Here is a 15,846-nt window from a genome sequence, read left to right on the forward strand (position 1 = left end):
GAGACTAGTGATGTGAAGGGGGAAGCTTGTATTACTGCTCAATAGATTTATAGTTTAATAGATAAGGCAGCAGTAAGCCTGTTCTGACAGAAACTACTGTGACTGAGTACATCAGGCTTTCTGTGCTCCTCTGGCTTATTTGCAGCGGTCAGAGGCTGACTGGATAGCCGAAAGCAGCAGAGGTGGGAGAGCAGCCCTGCAGGCTACTCTGTTGACAGAACTCTGGTAGTTCACGTGGCTTGTGAAGCTAAGCTGTTTGTGTAACTCTCATTAAAGTCAATCAGGGCTATGCAAGTTGCGTATCTTCCCCACCTCAGCTGCTTTCAGCTTTCCCGACCACCTCTGACCACTGCAAACAGGCTGGATGAGAGGAGAAAACCAGAAGTAAAGTGGGAATACCCGTTTAAGGGCGTTGTCAACAGAAATAAACAACCTGGTGTCAAAATATGTAATAAAGCAACTTACTAAGATAGTGTTATTGGTTCTTCCTGTAGACTGTGATTCCACGTCACAGAGAGAAGAGCTCCCTCCCCTCATCTCAGCACAGAAGGAGACCAGTGATGTGAAGGAGGGGGGATGCTCATTAGATTTAGGATTCAAAAGATAAGGCAGCAGTAAACCTGTTCTGAGGAAAACTACTGTGACCGTACGGCTTCCCGATGCCTTATCTTATAAGTCAGATCTAATCTATAAACAGTAATACCAGCTGCCCTCCCTTCACATCATTGGTCGGGTCCTGTGCTGGTTGTTTATGTATGCTCCATAGTATTAAATCTCAGAAGAGGCAGAGTTACTGTTCCTGACAATTTATGTGACAGTACGGCTCCATTTATTTGATATGGGGCTGCCAAATGTTTCCATGTTTAGCGATTGGAGACGTTTGGTGGCCCCATAGAGGGCATATAGAGCAGTGGTCTCACAGGTGCGGTGCGCTCTATTCATTTTGGGGGCAATTATGTCCCAGTGGTCAGACCCCCCCCCCCCCATCAGCTTGTTATCCCATATCCTATGAATAAGGGATAACAATCTAAAATTGGAATACCCCTTTAACATTTCAGAGCAGACTTGTAGAGCAATAATTCACCACCTTATCAGAATATTCAGAAAGGATTTTTCTGTATTAAAGGGGTACTCTGCTGCCCCAGGGTTCAGAACTTTTTGTTACAAACACTTGGAGCAGGCGGCGGGGGTCGTGACCTCACGACCCTACCCTTTGTGATGTCATGCCACGCCACCTCAATGCAAGTTTATGGGAGGGGGCGTGGTGCCCACCACGCCCCCTCCCATAGACTTGCATCGAGAAGGCGTGGCATGACGTCATGGGGGGGGGCTTGGTCATGACCTCTTGACCCCCAACTGCCAGCACCCAGTGTTCTAAATAAGCTGTTATCCCCTATCCTTTGGATTGGTGATACAAAGTCTATGGGTGGAGTACCCCAGTTATCATACCGCTACATCTGTGTATGTGTCTTGTAGGGTGGCAGAAAGTGCATATATATTGTATGTTAGTATATATGTATGTTGTATGCTAGTATATATAATGTATATTTTATGATTTTATATGTATATAGTTTTGTAGCATACAGTACGTGTATATTTTATGATTTTATATGTATATAGTTTGGTAGCATACAGTACATGTATATTTTATGATTTTATATGTATATAGTTTTGTAGCATACAGTACGTGTATATTTTATGATTTTATATGTATATTGTATGGTAGCATACAGTACGTGTATATTTTATGATTTTATATGTATATAGTTTTGTAGCATACAGTACATGTATATTTTATGATTTTATATGTATATAGTTTTGTAGCATACAGTACATGTATATTTTATGATTTTATATGTATATAGTTTGGTAGCATACAGTACATGTATATTTTATGATTTTATATGTATATTGTATGGTATCATACAGTACATGTATATTTTATGATTTTATATGTATATTGTATGGTAGCATACAGTACGTGTATATTTTATGATTTTATATGTATATCGGCTTCTCCCCTGTGATCTGTATATGATGCAGATTTCAAGCTTCTCTATAAGTCATTTTTCTTTAAAACCTTTCCAACTTGTGCGGCCACAATACGATTTTTCGCAGTACATTAACTGATCAATGATGTTCACAAAACAAACGTCAGCATTAAAAGACGCCTTGTGGGTCACTCAATGGGGATTACTGATCCTAATGGATGCAAATGGAATTGTAAATTGCATAATGCAAAGCGCTGTGTACTTTAGGGTTTACAATCCAGCAATAATCAATTCCTGATGTGTCGAGATGTTTGGAATCTCTCGCTGGTCTCGATCACACGGAGTCCACAAAGAAAAGTGTAACAGCAGCAATTACTAAGGTAAAGGCAATAAAGGAGAATTATCAAGAAATCCCAATAAAATAAAATCATTCATAATTATGAGGGACCGATGCTCCACATTATGGGTTAATAAACTGCAAAACATCCAAGAAAAACCAATCCAAAAAAGTGGTGAAATCTCTCAATAGCTAAATAAGGTGGTAAGAAATGTGTCACTGAACAAAATCTGTCATATGAGGTAAGTGTTTGGGATAAGTTGTCCTGTGTATACAGGAGGGGCAGCACTATTTCTGGCCATTACATAACTTATTTATGATTTTTTTCACCAGTTTTCCCAAAATATATATCTTTATAGCACACCTTCTCAATCAGCATTAGCAGGAGGACATTGCAGAACAGTACTAAGCAGTGTAAGCTGTGAATCCAGAACTGGGTGAGATATGACAGAGATTTCAGCAGTGTCTCTGTGTCTCTCCCACTATCTCACAGTGCAGCTGCTTTTTTCTTCTCCCCCATTCCTCTTCCTCTCATACATTAGTATGAGAAACATAAATGACATAATAAAGCCGTACCAAGCAGTGTACACTTTGAATCTGGGAGTAGGGAAGATATAACACTAAAAAGCCTTCAGCAGCTTCTCTATGTCTCTGCAACTATCTCACAGTGCAGCTACGTCTTTCCTTTCCCCCTTCTCTCTCCATATTCAGTATTAGTATGAGAAGGAAAGTTGACATTATAAAGCAGTGTCAAGCAGTGTAAGCTGTGAATCCAAGACTGGGAGATTCAGCAGATTCTCAGTTTCTATGCCTCTGTTTCATTTTAAAGCTGCTTCCTTTCTCCCCTCCCCTTTTCACACAATTCTATGGGCATTATGGAGGACATTATAAAGCAGCACTTAGCAGTGAAAGCTGTGAATCCAGCATCAAGGGTCAACCAAATATTTATTAAAATGGACCTGAAGTCTTTATGTTTCTGGCTATCTCCAACCCCTTCCCCTCCACTTTCATAGACTTATGAGCAGCTGTAACTTGATCCCTCAGTGAGCTGATCCATTTGCTAGTGAATGATGAGAAAGGAAAGGAGCCCGATATAGCAAACTTATATTATGCAAAGTTTGTTTAGAGGACAGTGACCATTTAAATAATAGATTAATCAACTTCTATTACAATAGACAAAAATGCATTAGTCTTTAAGGAGATGTATATGCTGTGGGTGTGACCACCTAGTGGTTGTCATGTGAATTACAACCTGCTGAGGGATTTGCTAGCATGTCATGATATTGCATTGAATTTGTATCCTGAGAAATCGAAAACCTTTATTAAATTCAAGGAAATGTAATGGGGTACAGTTTGGCACATCCAGTGCATCTGATGTGCTGTTCTACAAAACCCCCTAAAAAAAATAAATAAATAAAAAAATAAATAAATAAAAAAAGAGCAGATTTTTTTTAAAATAAAAACAGCGCCACCCCTGTCTTCAGGTTGTGTGTGGTACTGCAGCTTAGTTCCACTGAAGTGAATCTAGTTGAGTTGTAATACCACACACAACCTGAGGACAGGGATGGTGCTGTTTTTTTTTTTGGAAGAAATTAGCTCTGTTTTTCTATTCCTGGAAAACCTCTTCAAGATTCCACTAAGGCGGTGTTTTCCCACCAAGGTGCCTCCAGCTGTTGCAAAACTACAACTCCCAGCATGCCCGGACAGCCAAAGGCTGTCCGGGCATGCTGGGAGTTGTAGTTTAGCAAACACTAAAGGAAGAACGCGTATAGATTTTGCCAATTTCTTAGGATATGTAGAATATGACCCTCACGTAACTTTTCAACCAAAAAAAAGTTTGTCTTGTAACCACCAATCAGATGTCACTTCCTTCCATTCCGATCGCGGGTCAGTGGGATCAGCCATGGACAACACGGACACATTTTGGCTTTTTTTGTTTTTTTGTTTTTTTTAATGCTTTTTCTAGGAGAACTCCAGCCTCGCTGTAAACACACTGTTCAGAATAAATATAATGCACACGAACCTTTAGCATTACGAGTCACCAATTAAACATTTCGTTTTTAGCGCGCAGCGAGGCTTATTATTTATGCGGCTTTCAACCAAAAGTGTAACCTCGAGGGAGGCCGATCCGGTGACAAATTAATACCTTGGAGAACGGAGCTGAATGGTGGCAATGAACTCATTTGCTCCCCCAATAATGAAGAATGGCTCCTTGCATTAGCAGAAGGATGACTGTTGCCATGGCGACCTGCACTTACCTCATGGCTTCTCGCAGCGCTCCTCGCTCACTCAGAGTTGTATGTTTGATGTCATCAAAATTATTCTCCAGTTTCTCACATTTCTGCAAAAAAATTAAAAAAGTCAAAAAGCATCAACATTAATGATTGCGGCTTCAGTATTGCATTAAAAATTATTATAGGACACAATGTTTGGTACAATATTTATGGTTGATTCATTGTTTTATGGTTGATACAATGTTTTATGTTAGATTCAATGTTTTTATGGTTGATACAATGTTTTTATGGTTGACACAATGTTTTTATGGTTGATACAATGTTTTTATGGTTGATACAATGTTTTTATGGTTGATATGATGTTTTAAGATTGATACAATGTTTTATGGTTGATACAATGTTTTATGGTTGATACAATGTTTTATGGTTGATACAATGTTTTAAGATTGATACAATGTTTTAAGATTGATACAATGTTTTATGGTTGATACAATGTTTTATGGTTGATATACAATGTTTTTTGTTGATTCAATGTTTTATCTTTGGTAAAGTGTTTTTTTGTTTGATTAAATGTTTTATGGTTGATACAATATTTTTGGTTGATTCAATATTTTATGACTGATACAATATTTTATGACTGATACAATATTTTATGGTTGATACAATGTTTTATGGTTGATACAATATTTTATGGTTGATACAATGTTTTATGGTTGATACAGTGTTTTATGGTTGATACAATGTTTTATGGTTGATACAATGTTTTCTGTTTGGTACAGTGTCTTTGGATGATTCAATGTTTCAGGTTTAACATAATGTTTTACATTTGATACAATGGCCCTGATTTACGATTGTAAACCCGACATGTTTTGTAGTATTGTGCACCAGATTCTGATTTGCACCAGAATTGAAAAAAAAACCCGACCAACTCTCCATTTTACTGAGAAAACCCAAAAAGGGGGCGTGTCCCCGCCATTTCCACAAAAACCCAACATACTAAGGCTGGGTCCACACTACGTTTTGTCCCATACGGGAGCGCATACGGCAGGGGGGAGCTAAAAGCTCGCGCTCCCGTATGTTACCGTATGCGCTCCCGTATGTCATTCATTTCAATGAGCCGACCGGAGTGAAACGTTCGGTCGGCTCATTTTTGCGCCGTATGCGCTTTTACAACCGGGCCTAAAACCGTGGTTGACCACAGTTTTAGGTCCGGTTGTAAAAGCGCATACGGCGCAAAAATGAGCCGACCGAACGTTTCACTCCGGTCGGCTCATTGAAATGAATGACATACGGGAGCGCACACGGTGACATACGGGAGCGCGAGCTTTTAGCTCCCCCCTGCCGTATGCGCTCCCGTATGGGACAAAACGTAGTGTGAACCCAGCCTTACTAAGGTTTTCACAGAAAATGTTTTAGGTTTGATACAATGTTTTATGTTTCGTACAATGTTTTATGTTGGATCCAATGTTTTACAATGATTGTTTTATGTTCTTTACTGGTGCTATATGCAATGATTTATCTGCAACAATGACTACAAGGCACATTTACATTGGTAAAATATATTTTTATTCTTACAACTAAATGTGACAAGAACAGTTTAATCAGATGAGGGATTAGCGACAATGAAACAAAGTGTCTTCAGAAAGTTTAGCTGTGAATTGTGTCAATTCTTTCAAATTACAGTAGTTATAAATCAGATACTATATAAGTAAATAAAACATCATACATTAAAGAAATTTTAACAACACATTTAATTAGTATCTAACCATCAAGCTTCAAAGATGTTTTGTTTATCATTAAAGGGGTACTCCGGTACTTATACATCTTATCCTCTAGCCAAAGGATAGGGGATAAGATGCCTGATCGTGGGAGTCCCGCCGCTGGGGACCCCCGGGATCATGCACGCGGCACCCCATTTATAATCAGTGCCCGGAGCGTGTTCGCTCCGGGACTGATTACCGGCGACCACAGGGCCGGCAGCGTGTGACGTCACGATTCCGCCCCGAGTGACATCACACTCCGCCCCTCAATGCAAGCCTACGGGAGGGGGCTATCACGCCCCCTCCCGTAGGCTTGCATTGAGGGGCGGAGTGTGACGTCACACGGGGGCGGAGGCGTGATGTCACACGCCGCCCACCCTGTGGTCGCCGGTAATCAGTCCCGGAGCGAACACGCTCCGGGCACTGATTATAAATGGGGTGCCGCGTACATGATCCCGGGGGTCCCCAGCGGCGGGACTCCCACGATCAGGCATCTTATCCCCTATCCTTTGGATGTTTAAGTACCGGAGTACCCCTTTAAAGGAGTACTCCGGAGCACTGGTACTTAAAAAAAAAAGTTTACCTCATCTAATAGCTCTTTCAAAGACCTTTCCAACGATACCTCATTTGTCAAATTTGGCCCAGTCATTCCCTTGTAATTGCCACCTGTAGCAGTAAGCAGCCATGTCATAAAGACTACATTTCCCATGACTCCCTGCGCCAGCTTCCTGTTAGCTGCTGCTCTGTCCCCCTCCTCTCCCCCCCCCCCAGGAAATTATAATAAATTATAATAAAGTGACGCCCACAGCTCCTTCCCTTGTGTTTATCTCCTCCCATCCTCCCCCTCCCAGCTCATCAGACCTCTCCTCCCTCACCATATGTACTGATAGGCTGCGGCCACAAGAACGCCTCCCATCGCTACCATCACCGCTAGCGGGGTCCCTGTGCCCACTAGCGGTGTCACAAGAATGCCGAGCGCGGCTCTGTTCCCCGTCAACTCTCAGGGTACGAGCCTCGCGCGCAGCACTACGCAAATAGCGTAGGGCTAACGTAGGCAGCGATAGGAGCCTAGTGTTAGCCCTACGCTATTTGCGTAGTACTGCGCATGCGCAGAATAAATTAACTTTGGGGGAGTAGCTGACTCCGGGCTGGGAGGCCGGCACAGCCCGCAGTGACTCATGGGAGCGATGAGTCACCGCGCGAAGATGGCGCCGGATCGTGAGGAAGACGCAGTCGAGCGTCAGAGGACCCAGCTTCCGGACAGATGGAAAAGCGAGGAGAAGTCCGGGAAGAAGCCGACATGGGCAACGTGAGTACATTACAATGTTCTATAACTTTGATTCATGCTTCATTTCCCCCCTAATAGGTTATCATCGGAGTACTCCTTTAATCCAACCAAAATATGACTATGTCCTAGTATCACTATGGCTGTGTTTGTATGTTGCCTTCTGTCACCATTGCAATATTGGATAATCAAAGTAAAAATACTGCAGCATTACGACAGTACTGCAAGAAAACTGCCCCGTGTGAACACAGCCTTGTAGAAGTTTTTCCTGTACAAATGTATGTTAAAGTGATACTCTGGAGAAAATTAATGTTTTTAAATCAGCTGGTGCCAGAAAATTCTACAGATTTACACATTACTTCAGTTTAAAAATCTTAATCATTCCAGTACTTATTAGCTGCTGTATGCTCCACCGGAAGTTGTGTAGTTCTTTCCAGTCTGACCTCATTGCTCTCTGCTGACACCTCTGTCCATGTCAGGAACTGTCCAGAGAAAATACAGATTTGCTATGGGGATTTGCTCCTGCTGTGGACAGTTCTTGACCTGGACAGAGGTGTCAGCAGAGAGCACTGTGGTCAGACTGGAAAGACTACACAACTTCCTCCAGGACATGGACTGGAATGCTTGAGATTTTCTTATAGTAATTTACAGATCTGTATACCTGTGAGGAGCAGCAGGGGCCATATTTGAATTCGCATTATTCCGTAACTATATTGACGGTTATTCGTCCTATGTTTGCATATTCGCTATGGTCATTCACTTTTTTTTCCCATGCGAGAATTCGCATGGAAAATTTGCAGAAAAATATGTATTAAAATGTGCATGTGAAAAAAAAAATTATGTTCGTTATTACGATTATATAGCACAATATTCGAAATATTCGCAAAATCGCGAAGTGACGATATTTGAAATAAAAATTAGCAATAGAAATATTCGTGCTCAACAATACCAGTGAATATAAATTAATATTTTCCCTCCGGAGTACCCCTATAAAATTAGAGCAGCAGTTGTCGTAATTTCCTTTCTTTTAGGCTGTGTTTACGTGTCGCAAATGTTTTGTGGTAAAGCTGGGGTTTTGCCCCCCCCAAAAAAACAGAAATGTTGCTTTTTGCAGCTTTGTTATGCTGCCATTTTTTGTAAAGACTCAATGGGAAGCGTCATGGTAATAAACACGGTCTCTGAAAAGTAAATCAAGGCTTCCCTCCTACATCATCCTTTAGTGCTGGGATCTTCAAACTGCAGCCCAAGGTTAGTCGGTTAGGGTGCGTTCACACTGCGGAATCTACGCTCGCAGAATTCCGTGAGTGGAAATTCCATCTGGCGGCCGCAGCCGAAAACATTTTGGTGGTAGGACCGCGCGGCCATTGATGGCTATGCAGTGCTCCCGGACTTCCACGCAAAGAACTAACATGTTCATTCTTTGCGCTGAACAATTTCAGCGGCGGAATTATCCCCTTAGAGTTAGAGGGTTAGAGGGCTAAAGGCATCTTGGTTGGGAAACACAAGAATAGAGGAAGAAAAGTCTACATGGTTAATGGAAAAAACATCTACAGTGGTCCCTCAACATACGATGGTAATTTGTTCCAAACGAGCCATCGTTTGTCGAATCCATCGTATGTTGAGGGATTCGTGCAATGTAAAGTATAGGAAGCTGTACTCACCTGTCCCCGCAGCTCGAGATGGTGTCCCCGGGCCTCCGCTGGGCTCTCCGCTGTCTTCTCCGGTCCTCCGCTGTCTTCTCCGGTCCTCCGCTGGGCTCTCCGCTGTCTTCTCCGGTCCTCCGCTGTCTTCTCTGGTCCTCTGCTGTCTTCTCCGGTCCTCTGCTGTCTTCCGCAAGGCCTTACTGGGCCTGCGTAGCGACGTCATTACGCCGCTGCGTACCCCATTCCTATTGAATGACGTGCGCAGCAGCGTATTGACGTCATCGGAGAGGGTCGAGAAGACACCGGAAGACCAGCGCTGGACCTGGAGGGCACCCCGGATCATCGTGGAGGGGTAAGTAATACTTACCGCACCACACGGGGAACATTAAGCTGCTATCCGGCAGCAGCTTAAGCATTTGGCGCTGCCGGATAGCACTTAATGCGATGGCCCCGACATAAAGAAGCATCGTATGTCGATTTCATCATATGTCGGGGCCATCGTAGGTTGGGGGGTCACTGTACAGGGATCCGGGCAATGTAAAGTATAGGACATTGGTCTACAACCTGCGGACCTCCAGATGTTGCAAAACTACAACACCCAGCATGCCCGGACAGCCAACGTCAGCGGACCACACGGGGCACCGTAAATAGCTATCCGGGGGCAGCTGAAGCAGTCTGCGCTGAGGGATAGCCGTTTATGCGATGGCCCCGACATACAAAAGCATCGTATGTTGAAATGATTGTATGTCGGGGCCAACATAGGTCGGGGGGGTCACTGTAATATATATATATATATATATATATATATATATATATATATATATATATATATGACAAAAAATAGCAGGTATTCCATGACCATAAACCCAAAAAGAACCCAGAATGTTCTTTCAAAAGAAAATTCTTTCGAAATCACAGAAGAGATAAAGCGTCTGAAGAATGGCGCATTTCTCGGCTGAAGGAATTTGATCAGGGGCCACACATCGCAACAATGAAGCGAAATATTATGCAACGACTGTAACAGAAGACGCTTTGAATCTCTTCCCTTTGATCCCACGTTCTGGAGGAAAGAATCTGCCAACCAAATTTGTGAAAAGCGGCTCCGTGGCCTATGAAATGAGAAGCGGCGTCTCTTGAGCCGGGGTAGGATGCGACACGTCTTTGATAAGTAGGGGGAGAGGATTCGGTGTACTGCATGCATCTTAAACACAAGAAATCACCTTCACAGCTCGGCCTCCCAACAATAATCTTCCAAGAATTTCCATTGTGCGGGAGCGGCGCCGATGCTTCTTCTTGGCTCATTTTACACTTCTCTAAAATTCTTTCTTAAGACAAACAAATCTGGGCAGGATTACATCTGTCGGCCGTCTGAGGCTTTTTTTTTTTTTTTTTTTTACCGTACAGAAAATTAATTCAGCCACATTGGTAGAAATAGAATTTTTTTTGCCGGTCGCTTTGTCTCTCACACAAGCGTTTTCTGAAGCATTTGCGACTCAAGCAGCGGTGAAGTATTTAAGCTCTTCAGGCCCTTCCGGAGACGCTACAAGTGTTTAGACATTCTGATTGCATCCACTCCTGACTGTACAACACAACACAGCGCAAATCTGCATTAGTCAGGAGCGCAGCCGGTCTCCTATCAGCAGAGGTGATTGTATGGTGTGTAGTCTGTAATATACCGTATTTTTCGCCCTATAGGACGCACCGGCATATAAGACGCACCCTATTTTAAAGGTCCAAAATGTAGAAAAAAAAAGATTCTGAACCCAACAGTGATCTTCAACCTGCGGACCTCCAGATGTTGCAAAACTACAACACCCAGCATGCCCGGACAGCCAACGGCTGTCCGAGCATGCTGAGAGTTGTAGTTTTGCAACATCTGGAGGTCCGCAGGTTGAAGACCACTGATATAGGAGGTAATACTCACGTGTCCCCACCGCTCCGGACCCTTCACCGCTGCCCTGGATGTCGCTCCATCGCTCCATCGCTGTCACCGCATCCCCGTGGTGTCCCCGACGCTCCAGAACATCTTCTTCCCCGGGATCCACGCTCTCCGTCGCCGTCATCACGTCGCTACGCACGCCGCTCCTATAGGATGATGGGACGGCGTGCGCAACGACGTGATGACGTCGAAGGAGAGCGCCGGCCATGCAGGGGATCCCGGCACGGAGAAGACACCGAGGAGGCAGGTAAGGTCCCTCCCGGTGTCCTGTAAGCTGTTCGGGACACCGCGATTTCACCGCGGCGGTCACGAACAGCCCGACTGTGCAGCTGGGTTAGTGTTATTTTCGCTTCAGACGCGTCAGTCAGCTTTGATCGCCGCGTCTGAAGGGTTAATACAGGGAATCACCGCGATTGGTGATGTCCTCTTTTAGCTGCGGGTCCCGGCCATTGATGGCCGCAGGTATTCGCCGTATAAGACGCACCAACTTTTCCCCCCCAGTTTTGGGTAATAAAAAGTGCATCTTATACGGCGAAAAATACGGTAACTAGAACACTTCTTAAAGGGGTATTACAGGATTTTGGTTCTTTGACTGTAAGACAGGGGGCAGCAGAGTTAATCTAGTCCCTGATCTCCTTCATTTACCTGTGTTTGGTGACTGGAATCAAATTCCTTTGTCTTTATTTTCCCCATAAGTTCATTTTCTGCAGTCTACAAATCAGTGTTGTCTCGGACCTTTCCCAGCTTGCTGTGCGGCCCGAGACAATGCATCACAAGTCAGGTGCTGAAAGCGAGCTTGGCTGCACTGTCTGTTATGTGTAAAGCCGCCCCCTGATGGCGTTACCGGCACACATGTGCATTCATCATCACACAGAGCCACAGGTTGTGTGTCAGGTGATGTCAGGCAAGTCATGTGATCAAAGGAAGCGTGGCTGTGCTGCAATGGGTGGGGCGACCAATGTGTGGGAGGGAAATAAGTCACCTCCCACCTTGAAACAAGGGATCCTGGGGATTGTAGTCTGATGGAGGCCTCAGAAGCAGGAAGTGGTCAGTTCCCAAAAACAAGCCAACAGCATGATGGGGGACACAGGACACGGCCATTTACCACCAACACAAGCACAGATCCTCGGTAAGCATGTCCTTTACTGTATGACAATTACAAAAGCCACCTTATGTTGGAGAACCCCTTTAAGGATATAGATATTATACTACGTATGAGCCTTGGCTGAGGAACAAAACAAATTTAAAAAGTAAAAATAAAATATATGCTTCTGTTCAAACTAATAACCAATTTCTTGTCTACATCTAACTGAGCTCAGGTAAGAGAACAAGACCATTTCTGTTCTGCACCTTATCCACCATTCCCAATAGGCGATTGTTACGGCTCATCTCCTTCCCCTTCTTTAACAATAACCTGTTCATAGAGCATGCTCACAACGCATCATATAGAAGCCAATAGATACGGGAACCAACCTCCCCTCTCTACAGGCCACAATGCATGCCCACAACACTTGCCTATATAAGTCAATAGGCGATTGTCAAAAATTGCTTTTCTCTCTCCCTTCACATTGACATTTTACAGGTCACAGAGCATGCCCACAACAATCTCCCATAGAAGTCAATAGTTGATGGTCACAGCTCCCCTTCTCCCCCTTCCTATACACTGACCTTTGCACAGGCCACAGAGCATGCCTAGAAAACCTTTTGAGTCAGGTCCAGGCTACAGGTTCCTATACTCCATGCGCTTGCTGCAAAGCTTTTCTGTAAATGCAATTAAAAAGCAGCTTAGACAAGATGGCCGCTCCATACTCATTTACAGAAAATACAACTAAAAAGTCTACAATCAAAAAAATGAAGAAAACAATATGTATTAGTATCCGGCTTAAAGACGTACTCTGCCGCTAGACATCTTATACACTATCCAAAGGATCTCAGCTGTGGTACCCCAGACATCTGATGCACGGCGCAAATTTTGACTGGCGATGCGGGGCGGAGGCTCATGACGTCATGGCCATGCCCTGCTCATGACTTCCCAGCCATGCCTCCTTAATGTAAGTCTATGGGTGGTCCACCCAATAGACTTGCATTGAGGGGGTGCCGCCGTGATGTCACGTGCCTCCAGCGCTGCACCTGACAATCTAAACGAATGCAGAGTGCAGCAGGAAGATCGCAGGGGTTCCCAGCAGCCGGACCCTCGCGATCAGACATCTTTTCCCTATCCTTTGGATAGGGGATAAGATGTCTAGGAACGGAGAACCCCTTTAATTTTGTAAAACACATTTATCCAATGAACCTTATAGAGATTATGTCTGCTGTGTGACAATACATTTATGGAGCATATATACTTTATCTGGGGGTCACAACCTGTGGCCCGAGGGGCACACGGACCATGCTGCCTCCATTTAGCTCAAGGTATAAAAGTTTATTTAGACAAAAAAGCTAAATAATAAAAAACCAAAGCTACAAAATGATGAACGTGTTGCCAGACACTTCTGCCGGTGCCATATTTTGTGTTTTGCCGTGGAATGTGTTACATGACTCAGCACTTTCCAGTGCTGGACTAAGACCGCTCCATTGGCTGACACGTGCACACCCAACCTCTACCATTGGTACACCGGTGGCTTCTTGGGTTTTTGTTTGTTTTGTGTCCTACGGTTTCTTATTTTGTGCCCGTTATCAGATATGCAATGTTTTATCCCTATAAGAAATGTTTTCTATTAGAGTTTTTTCCTCTGGGAGGTTCCCTCAGTATAAAATCCTGTAGGGCCTCCATCCCACTACACTGCCGTGTCACCGTATACTTTGTATCAGCCCAATTGAACTCTCGTCCTGTCAATTAATCCATAAACTACAACCCCGCTCCTGTAGATTTGGTTGGGGAGATGCAGACTGCGGAGTTCCACAAATCTATAAAAGGGAAACCTCCCAAAGTCACACTCCCTGAACCAGAAATTATTGTCAAAGTCAACAGGAAACCCCATCATCTGTCTGATGACATTAAGCTACAGATAAAGTGCGCCATTCTCCCAATGATCACTAATGATGTTTACCGCCTCAGATAACGATTGTCATGAGTTGTATTTGTTGTTTGCAATAATTTCAATGAGAACATTAAAGAGAGAAGAATAAAATGTGTCTAAGTGCAAATGATCTCTGTTACGCCGAGCGCTCCGGGTCCCCGCTCCTCCCCAGAGCGCTCGCAGCATCCTCTCATTCGCAGCGCCCCGGTCAGACCTGCTGACCGGGTGCGCTGCAATATCTCTCCCAGCCGGGATGCGATTCGCGACGCGGGAGGCGCCCGCTCGCGATGCGCGTCCCGGCTCCCGTACCTGACCCGTTCCCCGTCTGTCTTGTCCCGGCGCGCGCGGCCCCGCTCCTTAGGGCGCGCGCGCGCGCCGGGTCTCTGCAATTTAAAGGGCCACTGCGCCACTGATTGGCGCAGCAGGCCTAATCAGTGTTATCACCTGTGCACTCCCTACTTATACCTCACTTCCCCTGCACTCCCTCGCCGGATCTTGTTGCCATTGTGCCAGTGAAAGCGTTTCCTTGTGTGCTCCTAGCCTGTGTTCCAGACCTCCTGCCGTTGCCCCTGACTACGATCCTTGCTGCCTGCCCTGACCTTCTGCTACGTCCGACCTTGCTCTTGTCTACTCCCTTGTACCGCGCCTATCTTCAGCAGTCAGAGAGGTTGAGCCGTTGCTGGTTACGACCTGGTTGCTACCGCCACTGCAAGACCATCCCGCTTTGCGGTGGGCTCTGGTGAATACCAGTAGTAACTTAGAACCGGTCCACCAACACGGTCCACGCCAATCCCTCTCTGGCACAGAGGATCCACCTCCAGCCAGCCGAATCGTGACAATCTTTAACCATGAGGGCGCGGATTATGTACGATCATAGACCTACTGGAAAATATTTACTGGAATAGAATAGACTGGAATAGATCTACTGGAATAGACCTACTGGAATAGACCTACTGGAATAGAATAGTTTGGAATAGATCTACTGGAATAGAATAGATTGGAATAGATCTACTGGAATAGAATAGATTGGAATAGATCTACTGGAATAGAATAGACTGGAATAGACTGGAATAGATCTACTGGAAATAGATCTACTGCGCCAACCTGCAGACATAATCATCTGGATCTATTTCAGTTTATTCCAGTAGATCTATTCCAATCTATTCCATTCCAGTTAATCTATTTCAGTGTATTCCAGTTTATCTATTCAAGTCTATTCTATTCCAGTAGATCTATTTCAGTGTATTCCAGTAGAACTATTTCCATCTATTCTATTCCAGTAGCTATATTCCAGTCTATTATATCCCAGTAGATCTATTCCAGTAAATATTTTCCAGTAGCTCTATGTCAGTCTATTCCAGTTGATCTATTATAGTCTATTCTATTCCAGCAGATCTATTCCAGTCTATTCCAGTAGATCTATTCCAGTCTATTCCAGTAAATATTTTCCAGTAGATCTATTCCAGTCTAATCTATTCCAGCAACTATCTTCCAGTAGGTATATTTCAGTTTATTCCAGTTGATCTATTCCAGTCTATTATATTCCAGTAGATCTATTTCAGTGTATTCCAGTAGACTTATTCCAGTCCATTCTATCCCAGTAGATATATTCAAGTCTATCCCAGTAGATCTATTCC

At 44.1% G+C, this 15,846-nt stretch overlaps 1 protein-coding gene across 2 annotated transcripts in view; it reads right to left on the reverse strand.

The window, feature by feature from the left end:
- The window catches only part of DPYD (dihydropyrimidine dehydrogenase), a 1,322,423-nt gene that overhangs the window by 1,155,836 nt on the left and 150,741 nt on the right, over positions 1-15,846 (reverse strand). For both annotated transcript variants that reach the window (XM_056528554.1, XM_056528555.1), the window contains one exon: positions 4,587-4,669. In XM_056528554.1, the coding sequence (XP_056384529.1) occupies positions 4,587-4,669 (83 nt within the window). The remainder of the gene's footprint in view (positions 1-4,586; positions 4,670-15,846) is intronic.

This window comes from Hyla sarda, chromosome 6 (assembly GCF_029499605.1).
Source record: "Hyla sarda isolate aHylSar1 chromosome 6, aHylSar1.hap1, whole genome shotgun sequence".
NCBI classification, from domain to species: domain Eukaryota; kingdom Metazoa; phylum Chordata; class Amphibia; order Anura; family Hylidae; genus Hyla; species Hyla sarda.